Below are 26733 nucleotides of genomic sequence, written 5' to 3' on the forward strand. Positions count from 1 at the left end.
GGCGATAAGGGGGGCGTGCTAGCGTAGGGTCACGTGGGCTTAGTGGCCAATCAGAGGAACCCGGAAACCGAACAGCGTTGTAGAAGGCATAGACGCATCCGGGGCTGCAGCCACAACACATGCTACGTTCCCTTTGTTCAAAAGAACCGGAGGCTGGTCCTGCTGCTGTTGCTGCTGCAGTCCTCTGTCCTGCTCATTGTCCTCGGCGTGGGATTGAGCCCCGTCCTCCTGGTGATGTAGGCTCGTCAGGTAGTGACTGAAATGTGTTTTCTAGCTGTATGTCTTCAGTGTTTGAGGGGAGTTCTCCGCTCTTACTGTGTTGTTAGCAGTGTCCACAGCTGCTTCTTGCTCGTGGGGGTTGATGACGTTAGCCTAGTTAGCACAGCCAGTCATTAGCACTCTCTCTCCTTTTCGGCTGCTCCTGTTTGGTTGGGGATGCTATTTGTTTTCGGTCTTGCTCCACGTTCATTCCAATAGTTATTTTTGTTACCGTTAGTAGTTTTCCTTCTGGAGCTAGTATTTTCTTAGCTGGTGCCGCAGTATCTGCGGCTAGTGTTGGCCTAGCTGGGGGTAGTGTTAGCTTAGCTTGTTGGAGTCGACTAGACTATTAGTTTATATTCTATTGTCTCACATTTGGTGTCCATGGTATTTTTGTTATGTTGGAAGAATCAGACAACACGTAGTTTCAGCATGTCGGTGTTTACTGAACTCAAGACACATGCATTCTAACGTACACCAGAACATCAACGTCAACGTCACGTATGGCCATATGCCGTAACGTGAAACTCAACAGAATAACACGACACTGTCGCAATAGTTAGAACACTAGTTAAAGTGCTGGCACTCGCTAGAGTACCAGACGTAACATTTCCCCCCCCTTCACTCAACCTAGGAGTGATACTCAGTCTCAAAGTCATTCAGGTGTGCAGGCCTGTTGCGCGCTCGGAGTGGGCGGGGCCCGGGCACTGCAACAGCCAACGGCGGAGGTCCCGCAGCCTCAGGCTGAGCCGCGGGTGCTGGGGCTGCAACATCATCAAATTGTCTGTCCTGCAGAGCTATAGCCGCGGGTGCTGGGGCTGCAACGTCATTGAATCGTCTGTCCTGCAGAGCTACAGCCGCGGGCACACCCTGTCCCGGGGCAGCGGGAGCCTGCACCCTGCGCAGTCGGCCAGCATGCCAACGCGTCCCATCAGCCAGCCTGAATGAGGCCGGGCCAAGCTGCTGTCTGACCTGGACCGGGTCAGACCAGAATGACCGGAGCTTGTTGTCCCGGTGGGGTCGCCGAATCCTGACCCAGTCTGAGACGGCGATGGTAGGTGGTCTCGCATGTCGGGTCCTGTCGAAACGGTCCTTCATCCGGCGCTGGCGTGCGTTGACTGTGGCTTGAAGCGGGTGGGCTGGAGCCTGAGCCGGAGTAGGGCGCAACCTGTCCAGGGGCAGCTGAAACTCGCGCCCTAGCATGAGGGAGGCTGGGGAGACGCCTGTGGTGGCGTGTTGAGTGGCCCTGTAGTGCAGGAGCGTCTGTTGGAGACCGTTGATGAATGTGCACCCTTGTGCCAGGTGGGCCCTGATGCCATTCTTCAGGGATTGGTTCAGCCGTTCCACCCCCCCGTTCGCAGCCGGGTTGTAGAACGACGTGCGGATATGACGTATCCCCTTACCCCCCAGGTAGGAGGCCAGTTCGTGGGAGATCATTTGGGGCCCATTGTCTGTCGTGATCCTCTTGGGCAGGCCCCAGCGTGTGAACAGGGACTCGAGAATCTCAATCAGCACCCCGGCTGTGACCGAGCCCACGGGCGCCACCTCAGGCCACTTGGAGTGGAGGTCGTAGATCACAACGAGGAAACGCTGGTGATGCGGTACCCCGTGCAGTTCACCACAGACGTCGAGCTGCAGGTGCTCCCAGGGTTGGGACGGCCAGTCCAATGGCTGCATGGGTGGGGGCGGGGCTGGGGCCCTGGTCTTCCCGCTCAGAAGACAGGCAGTACAGTCCTTGACCAGGGTCTCGATTTCCCTGTCGATGCCTGGCCACCACACCAAGTCACGACACCGCTGTTTGAGCCTGACTATGCCCAAGTGGCCCTCGTGCGCCATAGCAAGGACACGCGCCCGAAGGACACTCGGGACCACAGTACAGAGCCCACGAGCGACGCAGGAGTCGTTCCAGCATGACAACTCGTCCCGGAGTCTGCTATAGGGAAGCAGCTCGTCAGGTGTCCTCGCCGGCCAACCCTGCCTGATGTAGGTTGAGAGCGCAGAGAGGACAGGGTCAGCAGACGAGGCGTCCTGGAGCTCCTGCAGCGACACTGTCTCTTGGAGGGGAGTGTGGAGGAGCTGGACCAGGTCATGCTCAGCCTGATCCCGATCGGGAGTCGAGGGCGGGGCCGTGGGGGAACTGGGGATGGCGCGTGACAGTAGGTCAGCTACTACGTTGTCCCGGCCCGGCGTGAATTGCAAACCGAAGTTGTACTGCTGCAGGCGGTCAGCCCAGCGGTGGAGGCGGAGCGGTTTGTGGCCAGTGCCTGACGTGGCGAGGAGGGTAGTGAGAGCCTGGTGGTCCGTCCTAAGCGTGAATGAGCGGCCGTAGAGGTACATATGCCAGCGCTCACATGCCCAGATGCAGGCCAGGGCCTCTCGCTCCCCCACTGAGTACCTCTGTTCTGTGGGGCTAAGGGCCCGTGAAGCGAAAGCGACCGGCCTCTCCACACCCCCGTGCAGCTGTGACAGTACCGCGCCCACGGCTGCGGCGGAGGCGTCACACGTGACGAGGGTGGTGCTGTCTAGGTCGAAAAACGCCAGGACTGGTGATGAGGTGAGCTGGGACTTGAGGAGGCGCACAGCCTTCGAGCAGGCAGGCGTCCAGAGCCAGGGCTCGTCCTGCTTCAACAGCTTCCGCAGCGGTGCAGTTGTGTCGGAGTAGTGTGGCAGGAAGCGGAGGTAGTACGCCGTCATGCCCAGGAAAGAGGCCACCTGGGCCGCTGAGGTGGGCTCTGGGACACTGTGTATGGCCTCTGTGTTTGACTGGAGCGGGTACATGCCGTCAGCCGAGAGGCGGAACCCAACAAAGTCAATGGTCGTGGTGGCAAAGACACACTTCTCGCCGTTGAGTGTGAGGTGGTGCTTCGCCATCGCACTTAAGACACTGTGGAGGCTCGCGTCGTGACTCTCGGCGTTGGCCCCGTGCACCACGATGTCATCGAGGTAGATGGCCACCCCGGGGATCCCGGCGAAGACGGAGGCCATGATCTTTTGGAAGCAGCTGGGGGCGGAGCTTAAGCCAAAAGCCATGCGTTTGTAACGGAAGACCCCCCTGTGGGTGATGAACGCGGTGAGGTTGCGGCTCTCTGGGTGTAGTGGCACCTGGAGGTACCCCTGACGAAGGTCCAGCTTAGAGAACACCTTGGACCCGTGGAACTGGGCGGTGAGCTCCTCTGTGGTTGGCAGGGGGTATTTGTCAGGGACGATGGCCTTGTTTACCGCTCTCATGTCCACGCAGAGTCGCAGGTCCCCTGTCTTCTTCTTTGCTACCACCAAGTTGGAGATCCAGGGTGACGCGTTCACCTGTTCGATGATGTCGTTGTCCAGCATCTTCTGTAACTCGGTGGCGATGCCCTCACGGAGAGCCAGGGGGGAGCGGCGAAGGGGCTGGATGACCGGAGTCACTTTTTGGTCTAGCAGGGGCTGGTGAGCGAAACCCTGGAGGCAGCCCACGCCGTTGAACAGTGCCGGCCACTGTTGCTGCCAGGAGACAGCGGTGACGGTGTGGATCTCTGAGCCTGTGGTGTCCAGCAGAGAGAAACCGAGGCCACTGAAGAGGTCGAGGCCGAGGAGGTTGGTCCCTCGGCGTGCGATGTTGAAATTGAAGGCAGGCAGTGTCCTTTCTCCGTACCTCACCGGCAGCTGGAGGGAGCCAACGATGTCAATCTTGGAGTCGGCGTAGCCTCGCAGGGTGGTGGTGGGCGGGCCCAGTGGTTTGTGGGAGAAGAATTGAGAGTATGTCGCCCAATTCAATAGAGACACTGTGGCTCCAGTGTCGAGGAGGAGGGGCAGTGTGATGTCACCAACCACCAATGAACATGTTTTGAATGGCACTCGTCCTGAGCTGACATTATGGATGATAGTGGTCGGTGGCTTGGAAGCGCTAGCTGGGGCTGACCTGCAGACCTTTTGGAAGTGGTTTAGCCTCCCGCAGTTGGAGCAGGCTTTGCCACGGGCAGGGCAGGTCTGGGCTCTGGAGTTGTGTGAAAGGGAGCCACAATTCCCGCACGGCTGGCGTGAGCGGTCACGTGACTGGGAGGCTAGCAGTATATTGTCCCCGCCGTCGTCTGCACTCACATTGAGGAGGGACACCCTTGAGCTGAGCGTGCTCGCAGCCTCTACTGGCATGTGTGTGTTGGGGCGGGGGGAGGTAGACAAACTAGCTGCACAGTTCATAGCAGATTCCACCTGCACTGCTAGTCTAATAGCTACTGCTAATGTCAGCTCATCATTTTCCAACAGTAGTCTTTCCCTGATTTTATCACTGTCAGTGTTCAATATGAGTTGGTCTCTCACCATTTCATCCTGTAATGCCCCGAATTTGCATGAGCTAGCCAAGCCCCGTAGGTCCGCGACGTACTGCGTTATTGACTCGCCAGTACGTTGATGTCTCCGTCGGAACACAACTCGACGGAGGAGTGCAGTCTGTGGAGTGGCGAAATGTCCCTTTAGGAGCGCCACCACCGACGTATATGTGTCACTGTCTAATGTGCCGAGCGTTTCACACACACGCTGTCCCTCCACGCCTAAACAGTGCTGTAGTAATGCACGTTTTCTCACCGCGGACAAGTCCAAACCGGTAGCCAGGATATACGTCTCGAACGAGGAAATCCAACGCGCCCACGGGACGGGCGGCTCACCGGGCAGCGGTAGGAAGGGTGGAGGGGGTGGGATAGATAATTCAGCCATCTCTCGTCGCCAATGTTATGTTGGAAGAATCAGACAACACGTAGTTTCAGCATGTCGGTGTTTACTGAACTCAAGACACATGCATTCTAACGTACACCAGAACATCAACGTCAACGTCACGTATGGCCATATGCCGTAACGTGAAACTCAACAGAATAACACGACACTGTCGCAATAGTTAGAACACTAGTTAAAGTGCTGGCACTCGCTAGAGTACCAGACGTAACAATTTTGTCATCTCATTATCTTCCAAATGAAATATCTTTAGTCTCGAGTGCGATAATCGTCTGTAAGTGTGTCCACAGTAGTCTTTACAGGGCGACACCCACACCCCAATACACTATGATGAATTGAAAATGGGGGACCCTGATGTAAACAAGACGAAAGTCTTTCTCTGGTCTGCATCCCCTTAACAATTGTATGTATTGAGCTGTACTGTACTGTACCCATTCTGCAATCTGTTAATAAACTTTTCAATCAATCAATCAAACCACACCTGAACAATAAACTGGACCGGTCGGACAACAGAGGAGGGGCGGTCTACATTCACATTCCAGCTGTGGGTAGGGCGTTCCACATTGTTGTGCCATAGTTGTAAAACGTGTTTAGTGTCCCTCCCTTGTTTGAGCCGAATCTCGGTTGAACATGATTTGTGGAACTCCCTCTGGTGTTGTGGTCGTGGAATTCACTCACTGACCTTTGGATGGGTACCTTAGTGGTGTAGTGTATCTTGTAGACCAGGCCCATTGCAAGTTGCTGTACTCTGTCGTCTACTCTAAACCATCCTAGGTTGTCAAAGTGGGCAGGGGTGAGGTGGGTTCTAGGAGTAAGGTCAAGCAGTAGTCTGACCAGTTTGTTTTGTGATGTTTTTAGGGCCTTTGAGCTTTGAGGTGCTTTGGTACCATAAGGTGCAAGCATAGTCGTAGTACCCTTGAATGAGTGCTCCTTTCTTCAAGGTATTCTTGTCAGAGGAGATCCGGTACAAGAATCTTGTTTGTTGGTTGACTTTTTTTATTACATTGGTTGCCATTTTGTCACAGGAAAGATTTGCCTCTAGGATGGAACCCAGGTAGGTAATTTCATCTTTCCTTGTGACAATATTGTCAGTCACCCACTGTCACAGAGAAGCCGTTGGCCTTGCTGAGGAGCCAGGTGCGGATTCTGCCGAGTTCAGAGCTGAGGGCTTTTTCAACCTGCAACTTCTCCCTTTGATCGATTGATTGAAAATGTTATTAACAGATTGCAGAATGGGTACAATACAGTACAGCTCAATACACACAATTGGGAAAACTCCAAAATGTTTGGGAAATTAGCTTATTTAACATCTTCCCTGGAGTTAGACAAGAAGATACATACCTTTTTTGTCTCTGTGCATGCATTTAGCTTTGGGAACAGTCGCTCCGTTAGCGTAGCTTAGCTTCATCACTGGAAGTGGGGGAGGACAGTAGCCTGACGTTCCCTTAGAGTGTATACAGTCACCAAATACACTCCAAATACAACTCCAAAACGTTCATGTAAACATGTTGTGACCTGTGTATTCACCACGTGGAGAAATAAAAAATTATTGAATTAGACAATTATAATAGTCACTTACTCAATAGACAACTCTCCGTTAGGTCCACTCGGCACCGGGCGTTTTTTCCAATTTATTTTCGGAACATGGAAAAAAGTTCCAACCACTTCTGGATGGGTTAGCGCTGAGAAATGTTCCTTGCTCGTTACACAGTCTCGTTGTGCACTGTCCTCTTCATCCGATATATGAAGCCTTCCGATCATTGATGGCAGCACAGAGTCCCATTCATTACAGCAGAAACACTCTATTTCTGTCGGCATAGGTTGACATGATCCACATTTGCACCACCAATCCGTGTCGGTTCTGACTCTCCCCTCGGCCTCAAGCTGTTCTGCTTCATCCTCGCGTCATTCTTCCTCTGTGTATTCGGGTTCAAAAAGGTACGTTTCTGGATCTTTGTTTGTCCCGAAGTATTCATCATCCTCTGAGGATTCTTCTCTTTCAAAGTCGGACATGATTAGCAGCAGTCAAGTAAGTCTGTCGCTAAGCTACTAGTCACATTGGTAAACACTGGCCGACCGCCTCCCTCGACGTTAGCAGGTAGCACTGAAATAACTGCGCCCAGAGGAGTGGTTAGGCAAAAAATTGTTCAGAGTATATTTGCTTATAAAACGTAATTGTCTAATTCAATAATTTTTTATTTCTCCATGTGGTGAATACACAGGTCACAACATGTTTACATGAATGTTTTGGAGTTGTATTTGGTGACTGTATACACTATAAGGGAACGTCAGGCTACTGTCCTCCCCCACTTCCAGTGATGAAGCTAAGCTACGCTAACGGAGCGACTGTTCCCAAAGCTAAATCCCTGCACAGAGACAAAAAAGGTATGCATCTTCTTTTCTAACTCCAGGGAAGATGTTAAATAAGCTATGTTGGAGTTTTCCTTTAAGGGGATACAGACCAGAGAAAGACTTTCGTCTTGTTTACATCAGGCCCCCATTTTCAATTCATCATAACATATATGACATACATCATACAGATGGACAGTACTGCTACATCTAGTAGGGATGCACCGGTCGAAAATGGTTAAAAAGGCTCTTTCGGCCGAAAGGGTTTTAGCACCGAAAATATATCACCGAATGTCAAAGAACAGGGTTGCGTAACCTAAAGTGTTGTTGTGATGACGTAATCAAAACGCTCAACGTGTAACGTGAGCAGCTTGGCAGCTCTTCCTGCGTTCTGCAGCCTGTGATAACTAACTCCTCTTGGGAGTCGTGCTGTTTCTATAAACTCTGCGAGCAACGCATCCAATAAATACGTCCTTAACATGCTTTATATCCTCGCCATTACTATATGCCCGTCGCGGTTAAAACCTTTTGAACTAATGTTAGCGTTAAGCTAGCTAACGCTTCCATTCCTCTTTGACCCGTCTCTCGTAATCTACGTCATCCCCCGCTAAGAGTCATGGGAGATGTAGTAAATACAACAGTCCTGTGTGTGTGTCTTTATGCAGATCGTTATGCAGTTTTAAAGCACCTTGGCTTTGTTCTGAATGTACTTTGTTGTAGTTATCCTACAGAGAAAAGAAAATGCACTTGACTTTAATGCACATTTTGTTGTATGCAAAGATAAAATGTTTAAATTGTACAATCTTTCACCAGTCAGTCTGGAATTAATGTATGCATTCGAAAGTGCTGAATAAATGTTTTATGGGCCCATAATAGTGATTATTAATATTATTTAAGTTAAGTTTTGCCATAATCATGTCTTTTGCCATAATCAGGTAGCTTAAAAAAAAAAAAAAAAACATTATATATATGTAGCCGGTGTGATCTTGTTGCGTTGTGTTTAGTCGATTCGACCCCTGTTAAGGGATCGCCCTGAGTGGGAGTTGAACCCCGATCTCCCGCGTCGCGGGCGGCATCACAGACCACTATACCAAGAAGTGAATTCACTTCTTGCTTCCGGGTCTGGATGCCTCTGGGGAGTGAGTTTACTTGCAGTACCGCTTACCATCCACAGCCACTGAACTACTTGTACCATCGTGACTGTGGATATACTGCGGTACCTCCGTTACATATATATATAATATATTAATCATTTTCGGCATTCGGTTTTCGGCCAACTGTTTCCTATTTTCGGTATCGGTTTGGGCCAAGAATTTCCCATTCGGTGCATCCCTAACATCTAGACATTTATGACATACCAGATCTACAAATACAGTGCTGTTTGTGATACAAAAATAGTCTAGAGAGAGCATAGAGAGCATACATTTGAGGGGGAAGAAACTGTACATTGGAGGTGGGTGGGGTAGGGAAACTACATTGGAGGAGGTTCGGTAGGTGGGGTGGGAAACTGTACATTGGAGGTGGTTGGGTCGGTGGTGGGGTGGGGGAAACTACATTGGAGGGGGTTGGGTTTGGACATTTACAGGGGCCAATTTCGGATTGCAGTCTCCCGTAGGTGCTCTTTTAGAGGGGTTTTGAAGGTGGCTAGTGATTCACATTAGGTTGTCCTAGGTTGTCAAAGTGGGCAGGGGTGAGGTGGGTTCTAGTAGTAAGGTCAAGCAGAGTCGTGGCTGAGTCGTCCGCGAACATGAACAAGTTGCAGTCACAAGCTGATGACATGTCATTTGCATAAATTATACCCCCGACACGCAACTAACCGCCTCAGCCAGTCCTTCATACCAGCGGCCATCAAGCTCAACAACAGTGGGCAGGGACTGCTGCCAGACATCCAACTACTAGGAACCTAAAAGGACAATATACCGCACCTTATGTGAATACTGTATACTTTATCAGATCATATATTTAGCATGTTTAGATTATTGGATTATTAGATTATATATTGCATATCTTTAGCATTTAGTTTTTTCAGATTATAATTAGATTTAGATTATTGCATTAGATTATATATTGTAACTATTTATTGTAGGGCAAATATAACAGAGGGCATACATACCCTCATCTCGCACCTTGTTGCTCATTATGCACATGTCCAGAGTTACTTATGTTAATTATTGATTTGTTATTTAGTTTACACTGCTTTTTACTACCTGTACCTCTCCTCCCCCATGCTGCTATGATGCCTGAATTTCCCCAAGGGGATCAATAAAGGAATATCTTACCTTATATCCGTGGGGTGATGTCCACTTAAAAAAGGAAACTAAAATATAATTTGACATTTACATTTTTGAGCTCTTCCAGACATCTTAATACAAATCGACCTCCTGTTCACTGTAAAGTGACACGTTTTAATATATTGAGCGTTAAAATGTTCACATCCTATTAATATAAAGAAACTTGAAATAAAAGCGACCAGGCTCATGCATGTATGTATAAAGCTAAGCTTTGCAAAAGAAGTATGCAGTCCTCACGTTTCTGCCATAAACCCTTATAGACCGAGACGTGCCACCGGCGGAGCGCAGTTACTAGTCTCATTCAAATTAGTGCCCTGCCCGCAGTTCTTGTCCGTTTGACACCATTTCAACGCCCCCCGAAGGTAAGAACTGTCCCTTTTTTTTAATTTGATGTTCGCCTCGTTCTGGAAGTCCCAGGAGCGGCTTAATGGGATTGGTCGGAAAAACTGTTGGTTGGAGCGACCAATAGAGGGAGCCCGGGGATTTACTAAACTCTACCCAGGAATAAGTAGCGAACCGTCCATTTTGAGGCAAAGTTTGAGTACGAATTTTAATCAATTAAACAACGTTGTTGGACATATAGTATTCGTACAGTTTCTAGTAGGGATGCACGATAATTATCGGGCCGATATCAGCTATTATGACGTCATCCCGATAAAGTTTCAAGTTCAAGTTTCAAGTTTCTTTAATAGTTGTCATACAGAAGTACAGAATACTTTTATACAAAATGCTTCTTACTGTTGCGCTCCAGAGACTGTGCAAGACAAGATAAGTATGAAATAAAATAACATAGTAAAATTAGAAGTAAAAAAAATGAGGTTGCAGTGTTCAGTTTAGACATATGTACAATACTACAATGTTCGATGCAGAATAGACGTAGTTACCATACAATATACAATACTGTGCAGTGTACTAATATACAATACTATATAGTGCAAGGCAGAAATGGAGAAATGGGACGAGGTGCAATTTAGGTACAATTCACAGTAGGTGTACGAGTTGTAGTGCAAATCCTTTATCAATAAATATAAAGTGTAAGTGTGTTTGTGTGATCTAAAGTGTGGAGAGTGGGTGCTGCAGTGTGTTGTTTGTTTGTCAGTGAGTGTGTGCGTGTGGGTGTGTGTGCTGTGTGCATTTGATGGTTGTTGCATAGTGATTATTGTTCGTTTAGCAGCCTGATGGCCTGGGGATAGAAGCTTCTTCTGAGTCTTTCTGTGCTCGCCTTAAGACTCCGGTATCGCTTGCCTGACCGCAGCAGTTCAAAGAGGCAGTTGTTCGGGTGGCTCGAGTCCTTAATAATTCTCTTAGCCTTCCCCTTGCACCGCTTGTTGTAAATGTTCTGGAGGGTGGGAAGCCCCCCTCCAATTGTGCGTTCGGCTGAACGTGTAATTGAAACCAGATACAATTATTGATAGCTCCGATTAAAAAAAATATATATATTTCTTTTACACTTTTCTATTTTTAAACTTTTCTTCATGTCAACGTTCACACGCACAATATATGCTTACTTGGGATTTAACTTGATTCAACAACAAAGCAGTCGGGGCAATGGCAAGCCGAAAACTGTCGAAAATGTGGTTATTTGAAGTTTGGATTTTTTTTTTACAACTGAGATAGGTAGATTTTTTAGAGACTAAAGTACAGAAAAAAGGTACCGTTGGGTACCGGTATCGATTCACAGGTACCGGTACCCATCCCCACTGACAAAGCACAATACCTGTTGGTTTTTAGTTCACTCATTGTTCAGGGAAACACATTGTTAATGACATTGACGGATTGTGAATTTTGTGATTGACTCAAATTATATTTATTTGGAAAAATAAATATAGTCACTTTATTTGAAGAGTCAAAACTGTTCTCTTGGCTTTGTTTTGTTCATAGTAGTAACGCTCATGTCATGATAAATCTGGTTAGGTCAAAACTACAGGAATATACATAAATGTTTTTTATAATACAATAAATATATATATCGGTTATCGGTATTGACCTTGAGGAGCAGAAAGTTATCGGTATCGATATCGGGGTCAAAAAATCAATATCGTGCACCCCTAGTTTCTAGTGTTTGAAATGTTTTTTGGGTGGTTTTGGTGATCTGTTTTGCTTCAGCAAACAATTCAATGCGCATGCAGGCCAGGGCCTCGTGCCGGCTCGTGCCGGTGCCCGCCCCCGCTCATCCGTCAATTGAAGTAAGGATGTTTTTCTAAAAAGTGTATTTGCTGATAATAGTGTATTGATATCCTATGTATATATTTTTTATTTGATTAATTCAGGCCGGAGATGGATGGAATTTCCGGTGTGCCTCGCATAGAAGAGACGCCTTCCTGCTGAAACCTTTAGGCTGGCCACCAGATGGCAGCAGAATTAGCTGGGAGCTAGGTTCTAGTTAGTCAGAACCGACCCCCTTGGCAGACCCCCACTGACCCAGCAACTGATGCTGTGAGGCAGGCAGAGACCAGTGGTACCTCGAGGAAGAGAATGGAGTAAGTTTGAATACAAATTAACACATGTAATTAAAAAACTATTTCCTGGAAGACACATTTTATTTATTTTTACTTTCATTCATTCATAACTTTTGAACAATGGATGATATTTCTATCTGTCCGCTGTTCTATTTTGCCCACAACATTTTCTAAATTCCATACACTTCCAATTTGTATTATCCCATGGAGGTAAAGTGGTTTTGTTTGCATTTGTTTGTTTCAAGTTCAACTAAAAATATTTGCTGTACATTACTATCATACACATTTTATATAATTTAAAAGCCCTAGTTGTTATCTTCAATATGGTACCATATATGATGTACTTTGAACATACCCACTAACAAATATTCCATAACAAACCCATGAAGTTCAAGTTCAGAAAGTTTCATTTTTGGAACTCTCAACCTAAAACCCATCCTTACCTCTCTCCCAAACCGTATCTACAACAATTGTTTTATGTTGCATGATCATGTATAAATGTATTATGCATTATATTTTATGTTTTAAATTTCAACATTATCTGGCCATCCTCAGTAAATACTCATCGATCCAGATCGATATATCCAGCTATTATCAATAATCAAATAGGATCGATGCAACGTAAAAAGATTGAATATTGCGATACTCTTATTTTGAAAATCCGGCGCGTCATATCCGCCCGCCCCCAGTAGTCTGAAACTCTGTGTAGACATTACAGCAGAACAGCGCTACAGAGTGTCTATTTTGCGACCCGATATAAGTCTGTGCAGTTTTTTCCCCGAAACGGGTCTAATGCATCTAACATGCTTTGCATCGTCGCCATTCCTTTATGCCCACGTCGTGTGGGCAGATCTAAATTAACGTTACGTTAGCTGCTTAAGCTAACTAAGCTAAGCAGCTAACCGTGAGAGAGAACAGGAGAGAGGGGGGGGGGGCATTCTGTGTGTGTGTGTGTGTTACTGAGGATGGACAGATAATGTTGATATTTAAACATGAATACATAATAAATGTATTCATGATCATCATGCAACATAAAACAATTGTAGGAACAGTTTGGGAGAGAAAGGGGTTTTAGCTTGCGTGTTGTGAGTTCCAAAACATTTTACTTAAAGTTTAAAGCTCAATATATAAAACTTGGCACTTTACAGTGAACAGGTCTATTTGTATTAAAAACAATAGATTGTTTTTCATTTAAATGTCTGGAAGAGCTAAAAAATAAAAACGTCAATTGATATTTCCTTAGCCTTTTTTTGTTGATCTAAATGTGACTGATTGTGTTAAATGGGCACATAATATCGCCTCATATCGATCGCAGGCACCTGAATCGTATCGTATCGTGGCAGACTTTGTGATATCGGCAAATATCGTATCGTTGTCCAAATAATCGATATCGTATCGTGATGAAACTGGTGATTCCCACCCCTAGTAAATACTATCAAACTCCTCTGACCTCATCTGGTCTGGGACACGAACGCACACACAGAGAAAAGGATAATGGCTTATTAGGGGTGTAACGGTACGCGGATACGTACTGTACCGCCCCAATGTGGTCCTCCGGTACAGTACGCGCTGTGCACCGAGCGATTGCAACGGTATGGAACCTTTTTTTGCTGAACTTAAATCCCCCCGGCCCTAATATAACGTGCACAACTAACCGGATGTTGTTTGTTCATTCCACGCAGCGCGCAGCTACACAGAACGAGCATATTAGCCTTAGTATGGTGAGTCAATACTAACTGAGAAGCCAGAGCCATGTCATTGTTCAACTTTATTGCGAACTTTATCACGCATTTGAAACGGCATCACCCGAATGTGAATATCACTGCTACACGGAAGAAACAGATCCTAGTGCAAGATGCTGCTTGAATGCAACGGGGACAACGGAGTATGGTCGCAGATCTGCTGCTATAAAAACACCTATGGCGTTTGTTATTGCTTTGGCCCGGTCTGCATTAATAGCGAGATGCTGCTTGAATGCAACGTTGCATTCAAGCATCACAGTCATGAAAGGGGTTATGTATAAACAAGCACACGCTACAGTTGTCCACGACTTATCCTCCAACTTAAGGCATTTGCTATATAATAATCTTCAGATTTACTTAAGTGTTATTAGTAGGTTACAGCAGTAAGCATTAGTTTGCTCAGTCAATTATGGCCAATTCGTTTTATATTGTTTAATACAGTTAAATAAATAGATAAATGAAAAGCGAATTTTTTTGTATCCCCCCTCTTTGACTATAGGTAAAGCAGTCGGGGCAATATGGCAAGTCGAAAACGGTAGCAAGTGTGGTTACACAATAGGCGTGTTCGAGATTGATTTCGGCTCGCCTCGAAAGTAGACGAGTGCAGCCGGGGGACTGGGGAGGAGTCAGAACGTCGGACACTTCAGATGGCAGATATCGCGTTCACGTTACCACATACACCTGTCCAGCTCATTATAATGCGACTCGAGGGCCGCGTGCACAATTAGATTCGATTCAAATGTATTGTCATCACTGTATTAATATACCATATTTATATACCATCTTGTTGCACGCTCCTGTTAACACGCACGCACACACAACACACTGCTGAATAATTCTGTTTTGCATCAATATATTATACTGTGTATATTGAGGCAAAACAGAATTATATATACAGTATATATTGAGGCAAAACAGAATTATTCAGCAGTGTATGTGTGTGTGTATACAGTATCAGCTGCTGCATCGTTAATGAACTATAGATTTATAGTTATAGTTATTCTAGTCGGTTATCTGTGAGCCAGACGGCTTAGAGAAGTACTGTACATACGAGCGGTAATGCTCAGATTGCTCATTGAGTCATGACTATAAATGCAAAACGTAATTGTCGTATTTATTATCATTATAATTATTTAATTCCGATGATAGAAACAGTCCGTCTGTAGAATTGACTTGAAGAAGCTCTTGGTACCCAAACTCCTGTATCTAAATCTATCTGATAGAGGGGATAGATGGGTAGACGGGACCCGTACTGTATTGTACCCATTCTGCAATTAATAAAGTTTTCAATCAATCAAACGTCTCATAACTTCCTCTTGTGGGCGTGGCTGGTGGTGACAACCAGGTGACATCTTTTCTGAGCCAATAGGCGCTTTGCGCAACGATAGCAAGTCGTTTCCCATCATGCATTTGCATCGAGCAGTTGCTGGAGAGGTACTGTGGCGCCTCGCTCTGAAGGCTGTGCGTGGCTCGCCTCGTCAGATTTCCAGAGCAAGTCGGACAACATTCGAACCGCCATGCAACGCGCTTGGCAAGGCCGTAGTAAAACCTGCGCAGATCTGCGTCCGCCTCGCCAATCTCGAACACGCCTATTATCAAAATAGATGCTGACAACGCTCTCTGCAACATTTGTAACGCGACGTGCAAAGCAGGGAAGGGTAATGCCGGCAACTTGAGGAAACACTTGGTCAAACACAGCTTCTTTTTGAAAACTGAAGATTGTAGCATCTTCGATGCAAAGAAATGCAAGCCTAATGAGCCCCTCTCTTTGGGTGTTTGCAATTCATATTGGGGACTGGGGAGTATGTCTCTGATATCTTGGTAGTGGGCAGGTTGTTAGAAAGTGTAGCTCAGTTTCCACATCTGCTCTGTCTGACATGGCTGTTAGCCTAGCCACAGAGCGTCTTTAGAGGAGAGGAGATTGAATCCGGGACACTGGCTCTGTTCATGGTCACGAATGGATTCCAGCTTCATTTATTTACTACAGATGACAAACGTGTTGTTTCTGTTTTTCTTTTTTACATACTTGCGCCACACGGAACAACTGATCACTACAGCCCAGCATCATATTACTGTAGCCAGTCTCTTAAAACACTACTGTCTATCTCCAAACGTCCACTCCTCTCGAAACGTTCTTTTGTTATGTGCTCACGCTGCCGCGGTGGGTTTTATTTTTAGCGGTCGGCTTACTCCTTCGATAGTTTCACATATTTGTAACCCGTTTAGCATTCTTAAGCTGACGTTAGCTAACCGTCGGACATAAGTTAACGTTAGCTCCTGGGGCTACAGTGCAAGCCGGCACAACTCGGGACAGAAGAGTAGAGGATGTGACGTCGGTAAACAAGCCACACACACACCGCAGAGCGGGTCTTCTCCAAAGCAGGGGTGGAGCGAAAAGAACTGCTAGAGTAGTTCATTGCTGCTAGATTGTTTGTTTGTTTAATCAGTTGTAAAATACTTTACATCAGTAAGATGTAAATAATAATAAAGTATTAATAATACATTATTTATTTATAAAATATTAAGTTTGGATTTTTTTTTTTACAACTGAGGTAGGTAGATACAATTTTGAGACTAAAGTACAAAAAAAAGGTACCGTTGGGTACCGGTATCGATTCACAGGTACCGGTACCGTATCGGTTCAAATGTGAACGGTACCCATCCCTTACTTATTGATTTTTGAATATTTCAGCTATCCAGTTAGTTTTTAAAGTAACGTTTTGCTACTTAAAATCATTGAACGTAGAGAGAGAGACTGGCTCACTCCCCTTTCCCTCACTATTGCTCCGCTATTTCCTCTGTGCCTGTGAGCAGGGTTAGCTTAGTTAGCGCTAGCAGCTAACGTTAATTTAGGTTTTTACGGCGACGTAAGCATACAAGAATGCAAAGCATGTTAGACTCATTGAACCTGTTGCGAACAAAAAAGTAGGGACTTATTTTGGGTAGCAAAATGTGACCAAATAGGCGCACTCTGGAGCCCTGCGGTAACGTCTTCACACACAGGCGTTTCACATGCTGTTGTTGCTGCCAGATGGTTTGTTTTCGTGCGAATCCAGCTGCCGGAGCTTTGCTGCCAGATGGTTTGTTTTTGTGCGAATCCAGCTGCCGCAGCTGCGCTTGTGCGTAAATGAGACTTGCCACAGGATTTTATAAATAAGAGTATCGATATGAACCATCTTCTTTACGTTGCATCGATTCTATTGGATCATTGATAATTAGATCGATGTATCGATCTGGATCGATGTTACAACTGAAATAACATTTTGTTATTACAGAGGGAGTAAAATACAGAAAGGGGGGGGGGGGCGCAGAGGCATGACAGCCTTGAGATTAAAAAAAAAATAAAAAAAATTTGGATTACAGAAAATTATCACTAAAGTGCTATCTGTTGCAGCTGCACTGTTCTCCATGAAAATACCATATTTGGATAAGTTTGACCATTTCTCAAAATCTGAAAATCATTATTTAATAAAACACAGAAAAGGATCACCAAGTTACTCTGGATAAAAAAAAACTTTACATACAACATTGAGACAAAGCTTCCTGACACATCTCCATCCAAACTCTTGGAAGAACTCATTGAAATCTCATCTGATACCACCTGGAGAGCTAGTTTCAGAGTGTGGTGCTGAGTACCAAGTATCTCATGATGCAGCAGTTAAGGTGTTGATACCATTCAGCACCACATATGTGTGAAGCTGGCTTTTCATCCATGACAGCTCTGAAAACAAAATATAGGGCCAAGTTGAGCCTTGAGGATGACATGCGTGTTGCCTTGTCAAAGACTGACAGCAATAAAGACTGTTTGCTTATTTCCTATGTTCGCTTTGTAAATTCCCAGTCACTGAGTGAAGATCTGCTGTTTTGCAAATATGTCAAAAACAGAGCGACAGCTGATGAGCTCTTCAAAATGATTGACAGTTACCTGACAGAACATGGACTGAAATGGGAGAACTGTGTGGGCTTTTGCTCTGACGGTGCGCAGGCCATGGCAGGGAAAAGGAGGGGGCTACAGGCGCTCATCAAGGGGGTCTCGCCAAACGCGCAATGGACGGACTGTAAATTCACAGAGAGGCGCCAGCGTCAAGATAGCTTAGCCCTGAGCTGAATGAGGTTTTGACAGAAGTTATAAACGTGGTAAATTTCATCAAAACCCGACCCCTGAAAGCGGGCCTGTTCTCTGCGCTGTGTGAGGAGATGGGAGCTGACCATTCTGCAGTGCTGTTTCACAGCGAGGCAAGGTGGCTCTCGCGAGGGAAGGTGTTGTCAATTTTAAAGGTCACGATATTGGTGTTATTTCAATAAATTTAAACATGGCCCATTTCATGACTATTTTGTTGGGGCGGGGGGGGGGGCCCCAAAATATTTTGGTCCGCCAAAGGGGGGCCTGACAGAAAAAGTTTGAGAAGCACTGGTCTAACGGTATATAGCTGGCTAGCTACTGATAGCTCCTGATATCAACAAATGCTCCAGCAATAGTCTAGTAGTGCATGATACCTCCGTTAGCTAGGTAGCTCATGTTAGCTCACTGTTTATATGAAATGTCCCAGTAAACTAAATAGTTCACTGAGGCGTTGTCTTAACGTTATCTAGCCGGCTAGCAGTAGCTACAGATAGCTCCTGATATCAACAAATGCTCCAGCAATAGTCTAGTAGTGCATGATACCTCCGTTAGCTAGGTAGCTCATGTTAGCTCACTGTTTATATGAAATGTCCCAGTAAACTAAATAGTTCACTGAGGTGTTGTCTTAACGTTATCTAGCCGACTAGCAGTAGCTACAGATAGCTCCTGATATCAATGTCTTATAACATTGATTCGATGTGTATTCGAGCCCCTGGCTTGCATCGCAGTCACAAAAGGGGCTAGCTGAGGGCATGCTGAATGTGATTTGACCAAAGCAGAGTATACACACAGTGGAGCTGTTTGCAGATAGCGTGCATTTTGACTTGTTGCGTGGTGGCGATATCTCGCAGATAATACAACTACAAGTATAATTATATAATATATTTTATAAAAAAAAAATATTATATATATATATATATAATTTTTTTTTATCAAACCAAAAACGATCGGTATCGGCCGATATGGTTCATAGACGATCGGTGATCGGTATCGGTGGCAAAAAACGTGATCGGGGCATCCCTAATTCAGTATATGGTTTTGACACTGAGTCTGTAGTAAGAAACAGATGAGCATCACGTTCTCTGGATATTTATTCTTGTATTTCTTTAGATGATGACGAATTGTGGCTGCTAATAGAAATGGGCTGGAGGACACTCCGAATGAAACTCGCGTCATTCTCAGAATGCTGATTTGGTCCATTGACAATGTTTCTCCGGTGGTCCAGAGAAATCTCAATGCATCTCTGTCCTGTTCGTTTAGAGAGATCTGAAGGAAGGCCTTCGTAATGTCTGACATGAGGGCCACTTTATACTGTCTAAATCTGACTAGAATGCCCAACAGGTCTGGATTTAAATTGGGGCCGGTTTGGAGACACTTGTTAAGAGACCGACAGTCTCCATGTGAAGACGCATCGAATACTACTCTTAGTCTTAACTTTGTAGTTACTCTTTTATCTTTAATTACAGCATGATGGGGTAAATAGTAAATAGGGTTCTCTGATTGTTTGGACTGCACCTGTTCTACTATTCCCTCGGTTAGATACTCTTGGATGACGTCATTATATTTATGGTACAGTACGGGGTTGCTATGGAATTTTCTTACCAGGTGAGCGAATCTACTCTCAGCTGTTGCGTAGTTATCAGTGATGATCACCTGTTCCTCTCTCCATGGCAGCCGAACCTCATATCTCCCGTTTGTGTATTTGATTGACTCCTCGAATTTCACTAACGCGTCTGCACTCTCAGCGCGGCCTTCTTTTGACATGTCAATTCCGAGGGACTCCGTTTCCCTGAAGCTGCGCAACTGTTTCGAAAGCGCTTGCTCCTCTCCCAGGCTCACGTGCAGCACGTCCACATCTGGCGTCTCTGTGACACACAGAATTGCGACAGTTCCTTGCACTAACCATCCAAACTTGCTTTCGAGCGCAACTAGTGCGTCACCCAGTCTCTCCATTCGTCCAGTGACGATTTTCCAGTAGTGATCACCTCCGATCAGGATTCCAAGTTTTTCTGAATCCATTCCCCTCACTGGGGTATCAGCAAGTTGCATTCCTTTTTTGTGCAGCGTTACTCTGTTTCTCACTGGCTGTTGTTAGGTTTGATGACGTGCTCATGAGTGGCGTCTCCAGCAGTTCTAGCTCCACTGCTTGGTTGGTTCGAATATTTCTCAGATACACTCTAACCTTCCTACAGGTTATTCGTTTGGGTTCTAGCGAGCCAAATGTGTGCAGGTTCAATACCTCCTCCCCTACTACTGGTAGATTTAGAGCCTTTGAGATATCTTCTCTTATAAAACTGCGTTGGCTACCCCCATCCATTACACACCTCACTATCTGGCTGCGTGTGGGTGTTTCAATCCATACCGTTGCTGTCTGCAGCAAAACTGTGCCTCTTTCCGATGTTGGGACAATTGACACTACAGCATCTGAGGGGGTTTCCCTAACGTTACTCTGTGTGCCCTTCTGTCTGGTACACACTGTTCTATGATGCCATACACTATTATACTCCTCGCAGTACATTCCCTGCACTTTGCATTTACTAGAAGTGTGCCTGCATTTACTAGAAGTGTGCCTGGCACCTAGACATCTGTAGCATCTGCCCTGTCCCTTTTAATTTTTCTTTCCTGATCTCAGCAGTGAATTCTGAACAGTCCTTTGATTTGTGATTGCTTTTGTTACAGAATACATGCTTTTCCATCTTCATTATAAGCTGCTTAAAATGTAGCTGTCGATGCTGCGCCCGCACTCTGGGGGCGCCGACTCCTCCTTTCCCAGGCACTGTTTTTGGGTGGAAGTGGAGTTTCCTTTCTCTGTGTCAAGTTCATTGTCTTTTCCCGACTCTCCAGTTCCCTTTGCAGGAATGTCATTAAGTCTTTGACTTTCAGTACAGACCCTATAGCCTGGACACGCGTAAACTCCAGGGTTATCTCTTCAGGAATCATTTTCATGAGAATTGGGCACCGTAGACTACCATATGAGTCCGACACAACGCCCTGTGCGTCTAAACTCCTTACTTGAATTTCACAGTCATCATACAATCTTCTTAGTTCGTTAATGTTCGTGGCACTCTTTACAGGGGTTAGATTAAGGAGCTTGTTCATGTGTGCGTTTATGATCAAATCTTTACGGCCAAATCTATCCATCAACATTGTAATTGCATTGTCGTAGTTCTCGTCGGATAAAGATAATCCTGCGACTACGTTTGCGGCCGTGTCTGTCAATAATGACTTTAAATAACTGAACTTGTCAGCTGAACTCAGGGTGGTGTTATTGTGAATCGACAATTTAAATTGATTCCAAAAGTCTTGCCACTGAATTTTCCCATTATCAATTTTGGAAGTCCGATATGATCTGATCTACCAGAGTGCGAGTGTGAGCTCCCTTCGCTCTCTCTTCTCTGTCGCTCCTCTTCTGTCTTTACGAGCGAGTCGCGCACCAGCCTGTTGATCCGAGTTTTCCTTTTGATTATTCGGTCCATATAGTCCAGAGCCATGGTCACTTCTTCAACTAGGTCCTTCTAGTCCGTTGCTGCTGCAATGTCCCGATCATGTCCATTTAGAGTCGTCTCCTTGACGGCTAATAGTTCCTTGCTTTCCTCCAAGTCGGGCAGACATGGGGCCTCTGCTCCTATCTGCTCATCTATCTTGTTCAGCAACTTGGTTACAGACGTCCTTACTGCTCCTCGGATAGCCTTCAATCTTGTGAGCTTCTTCTTCATCTAATTAGTCTGTCCGTGTAGAATATACTAAATTCTCCCTGGTTTCGGCACCACTTTGTTTGCACAATAAACTGTTCAAGGTCATCTTTCTATTAAAACACATGATTATTCAAAGTTCACAGTTTTCGTTCTTCATTTTCATTCACGACCAGGAGGCAGCAATGTAGTTCTCAAATCCATTTTGTTTAATTTGTTTTCCCTTTAGCGAGGCATGGCTTCTATATCTAACAAACAAATGGTCACTTCTGCCGAAGGATCAAACACACCCTTTTTCAGGTGGCACGCGTCTCCAATTAACGTTGGAGCGTGGGGCTGTGCCTGCGCTCAGCTGACTTACCACTGGGGGCAAAAATGGTGCGTTACAGAAATATAGCCTATAATGTAATTTTATTCTAAACAATATAATAAACAATTTAACATAAATATCCGTTAAGGCTATTATAGAACATATTTATGCCAATTCATTTACACACCTTTTGCTATAATAAAATGATATTTCAAGCTATTCAAATTATATTATTATCAAAAAGTCACAACATGGGGTGAGTAACATACATGCCATTACTGCTTTTTATCTATTGACTCTAGCTACTTTATTATCTTGAAATAATATAACACTCCCCCGTTACTATGACATTATTTATCATTACATACAATGTATCCATGCCTGTAGCTAAATGCTGAAAAACAGGAATATTATATATATGTATTGTGTTTTATCTAGGGCTGACCCCATTAGTCGACTAATCGATCGGAAGGAGCCGTAGTCGACTGCCAACCTCTTAGTCGAATGATTTGTAGATACAGTAATTAATGATAATCGATTTTAATTATAAATTCATATTTGACCTTGAACTTGACCTTGACCTTATTATGGCCAAATCATACATCTATGGATAGGGAAAATGCTCCTCTTTCCAATGCCAGGGTTGAATCTGGATTTAGTCATTTCCTTGCTGTTTTTACGATAATTGGCATTTTCCGAAAATTCGTATTTCCGATAAATCGTATAAAACATCGGTAAAAATGAAAATATACACTTTGACTACTGTTTTTGATAGGGTTATGGTCTTTACTCTTGGCTACAAAAAAAATATTTAAAAACATTAACATCTTAACATCCAAGGGCCCAAATGTGGACGATTCTTTGCCAACCTCTAGTGGCTCGGGTGTGTATTTCTTTTAATACATAAAAGAAATATATAGATAGATTATAGATAGAATTAAAGCCTTGTTGCCTGTCGATTGCCCTTTCAGGTGACAAAATCCGTTCAGCGGTTCTCGAGTTACATGCCGATATGTGAGGCGTGCCCCAAAGTACGCAAAAGTACACATTACCACCCCAGACTCCCAGGCTGGGAGTTCAAGCCCCGGCCGAGTCATACCAAAGACTATTTAAAAATGGTACCCATAGCCTCCCTGCTTGACACTCAGCATCAAGGGTTGGTTTGGGGGGAAGTCCTTGCGACATACTAGCGTCATTTCCAAGGGGTGTACTTGTACATCAAGCTGCCTCACGCTACGGAAACAGGAGATAGGCTCCTGCCCCATGTGCCGTTACGGCTCGAGAACCATTGGTTCTCAAAAAACTCCCGGGGCTCCAGCTCCGTCAATCATTTGGCGATCTCGAAAATCTTTGCACAGGGTTGTAGCCAATTAGTGTGGCTTTCCAATGATACCCCATGATATGATAATTGGGGATCTAATACGGTCTCTATTGATCGATTTATGATAAAGAAAAGCAGGGTCCCTTAAGGCTTAACGGAAGACAAATTCCTTAAATCTTTATTTAGTTTACACTCAGGATTATTAAAAAGCAGTTCCTAAATTATGTGGTTATTTTGTAGACAAATGTTTCATCCACTTTACAGAACATACTATATTGTGATATATATCATTACAGATATATGAAATTTCCCATAGCGTGATATAAGGTTTGATCCATAAGGTGACACTTAAATTAAATCTGTCATAACCTGAGACTAAAGCGGCTTTAGTCCCGGACTAAATTTAAACCGACCTTAACCATAGACATGATGTAACCACTCCGTTGACTAACTGATGCTTGAAACAAAGTGGTTAAAGTCTGTAGACTACTCTGGACTACACTTGAAACGATGAAACACAGCTACATACCATTATAAACCTCTTGCATGGAAATTAAAGCTGAATACCTCTTGCATGGAAATTAAAGCTGAATAAAATCACCAAATCTCTCCTTCCTCTGACACTCTTCTCCATCCAGATAGGTGTCCTGTCAGGCCTCGGAAGAAACCAAGAGGCTTGGATGGAAGAAAAGGTCTCTGCTGTGACCAGTGTGGAAAAAGCTTCAGTTCAAAGAGCAATCTCAATAAACACCAGTGCATTCACACAGGAGAGAAGCCCTACTCCTGTGACCAGTGTGGAAAAAGCTTCAGTTCAACAATGAATCTCAAACACCAACGCATTCACACAGGAAATAAACTCTATTCCTGTGACCAGTGTGGGAAGAGCTTTATTCGACCATCTAGTCTGAAATTACACCAGAGAATTCACACCGGAGAAAAGCCCTACGCTTGTGACAAGTGTGGGAAGAGCTTTAGTCAACTGGGTAGTCTACAAACACACCAGCGCATTCACACAGGAGAGAAGCCCTACTCCTGTGACCAGTGTGAGAAGAGCTTTAGCCATCTGAGTAGTCTACAAACACACCAGAGAATTCACACCGGAGAAAAGCCCTACGCTTGTGACAAGTGTGGGAAGAGCTTTAGTCACCTGTCTAGTCTGAAATTACACCAGAGAATTCACACCGGAGAAAACCCATACTTTTGTGACCAGTGTGAGAAGAGCTTCAGTTCAAAGCCCAATCTCAATAAACACGAGAGAATTCATACCGGAGAAAAGCCCTACTCCTGTGACCAGTGTGGGAAGAGTTTCAGTCAACTGTGTAGTCTGAAAATACACCAGATAATTCACACAGGAGAGAAGCCCTACTCCTGTGACCAGTGTGGGGAGAGCTTTGTCCATCGGAGTAGTCTAAAAACACACCAGAGAATTCACGCAGGAGAGAAGCCCTACTCATGTGATCAGTGTGGGAAGAGCTTTAGTCAACTGGGTAGTCTGCAAAAACACCAGAGAATTCACACAGGAGAGAAGCCCTACTCCTGTGACCAGTGTGAGAAGAGCTTTAGTCAACAGAGTAGTCTGCAAAAACACCAGAGCATTCACACAGGATGGAAGCCATACTTTTGTGACCAGTGTCAGAAGAGCTTTAGTCAACTGTCTCATCTTAAATCACACCAGATAATTCACACAGGAGAAAAGCCCTACTCCTGTGACCAGTGTGAGAAGAGCTTTAGGCGACTGGATAAGCTGAAAACACACCAAATAATCCACACAGGAGAGAAGCCACATCATTGTGGTTTGTGTGATAAGAGATTCAGCACATTAGCATATTTCAGAAAACATGAGCCAATTCACTTGGGAGAGAAGATTCAGGGAGATGTCAAACCTGAACCCCTACAGCTGTAGCCAGTGTTACAAGAGTTCCACTCATAATGAACATGTGGCCCAGTGTTAAATGCTTCAGTACGTCATTACAGCTATTAGTCCATCAACAAATCATAAGAATAATAGTGGTAGTAATATTTGACCGTTCTTTTGAAATGAAAAACGACTACCAAGTGCTTTTGACCTGCACAGAAGCCTCTGTGAGAGAGAAGCAGTACTAGCATAGACACAGTTGTCATTGACAACAACAGTTGTGTTTATGTCGCTCTGAGTGAGACAGACAGTGGGGATGCTCCTGGGACAATAATGTCATTGATATAAGAGTGAACATCCATTGTTCTAGTGTTTTTAAATACTGGGATCATAGGAACTTTCTGACCTCAGTATGGGGTGACCAGCCAAAAGCCAGGCTAGTTAAAACATGTGGTGTGTACACACTGGAGGGGAAACTGCTTCTGGTATTGACTTTTATATTTGTATGTGGACATGTATTGAACTAATGTCGCACACATTGTCAACATTCCTAGTAGGACATGTTTTTTTTACTTTCACAAGAAGTGTTTATTTTAGACTAATGTTCCATGTATTGTCTTCATTTGTATTCTAAGGAATGGCTGTTCCTTTATATGAATTTATCATCTTTCTTTAGTTGTTTTTCTACCATCTAACTGTTGGTTGATTTATTAATTGCAGAGCAGCCTGTTGCACACGTAGCTAACTATTTTGTCATTGTGTATATTGTCGAGTAATGGCTGTAGCATTAATAACTATCAAAACGTTATAGGGTTGGAATCCACTTTCAATTCAATCAATTAAAAACAAATAGTTTACTTTCTGATGGAACATCCATTCTCATTAGAATGTATGATTAGCTAATATGGATGAATTGTAAGCGTCAAGATAAGTAGGAAGGTGTGAATTGATGTCTTAGAAGTAACTAATTCAGTGGGCGGTCAGGTGGCGTAGCGGAGATTGCGTTCGTCACCAACACCGGAGACGCTGGATTCGCCTGTTCGAATCCAGCTCACAGCTCCGGCGTTGTCACCAGCTTGGCTGGCCGTTCACACTAATACAATTGGCTGTATTAGAGGGTGGGAAAGCTGGCGGGGTGGGTCCGGGTTGTTTTAAACAGCGACTCCTACAGTTAGGTCGGGGCGCCTGCTCAGCGCGGATAGGATCTAAGGGGGGTAGTGTGATCCTTCCACACGTTACACCCTCTCAGTGAGAGTCCGCGCTGCCAGGTGAAAATAAGCGGTTGATTGGCTAGACGTGTGTCGGAGGAAGCACGTGATACCCCCCACAGTCGGTCTGGGAGAGTGGAGGCTAAGTGTGCAGCGACCAGGAAGGGGATTGGGAATTGGCATAACGACTAACATTGGGATGGGAGAAAATCAGAGGAAAAAGGAGGGGGAAAAAGATCAAAAAAATTAATAAAAAATAAGTAACTAATTCAAGTATGAAAATGAAATATTACATTTGAACCTACTTTGTATGAAAGGCTTAATCTTCTGAATGCAATTTTTTTTGAAAATGTTCTGTTGACTAGAAACACCTTCAAACAATATCTGAAATAATAAAGAAATAAAATATTGTACTACTACT

At 44.9% G+C, this 26733-nt stretch overlaps 1 protein-coding gene across 1 annotated transcript; it reads left to right on the forward strand.

The window, feature by feature from the left end:
• The first annotated feature begins 131 nt into the window (after positions 1–131).
• On the forward strand, positions 132–26102 carry LOC311241698 (uncharacterized protein). Its single transcript, XM_084330581.1, has 3 exons — positions 132–249; positions 11873–12082; positions 23888–26102. The coding sequence occupies exon 3, from the start codon at positions 24067–24069 to the stop codon at positions 25150–25152; it is 1086 nt and encodes a 361-aa protein (XP_084186707.1). The 5' UTR covers positions 132–249; positions 11873–12082; positions 23888–24066; the 3' UTR covers positions 25153–26102.
• Positions 26103–26733: the final 631 nt, after the last annotated feature.

This window comes from Notolepis coatsorum (assembly GCF_963971535.1).
Source record: "Notolepis coatsorum genome assembly, chromosome: 15".
NCBI lineage: Eukaryota > Metazoa > Chordata > Actinopteri > Aulopiformes > Paralepididae > Notolepis > Notolepis coatsorum.

Excerpts from the sequence above, each read along its gene's own strand:
- LOC311241698 (XM_084330581.1), top strand. The coding sequence starts at position 24,067 with ATGAATCTCAAACACCAACGCATTCACACAGGAAATAAACTCTATTCC.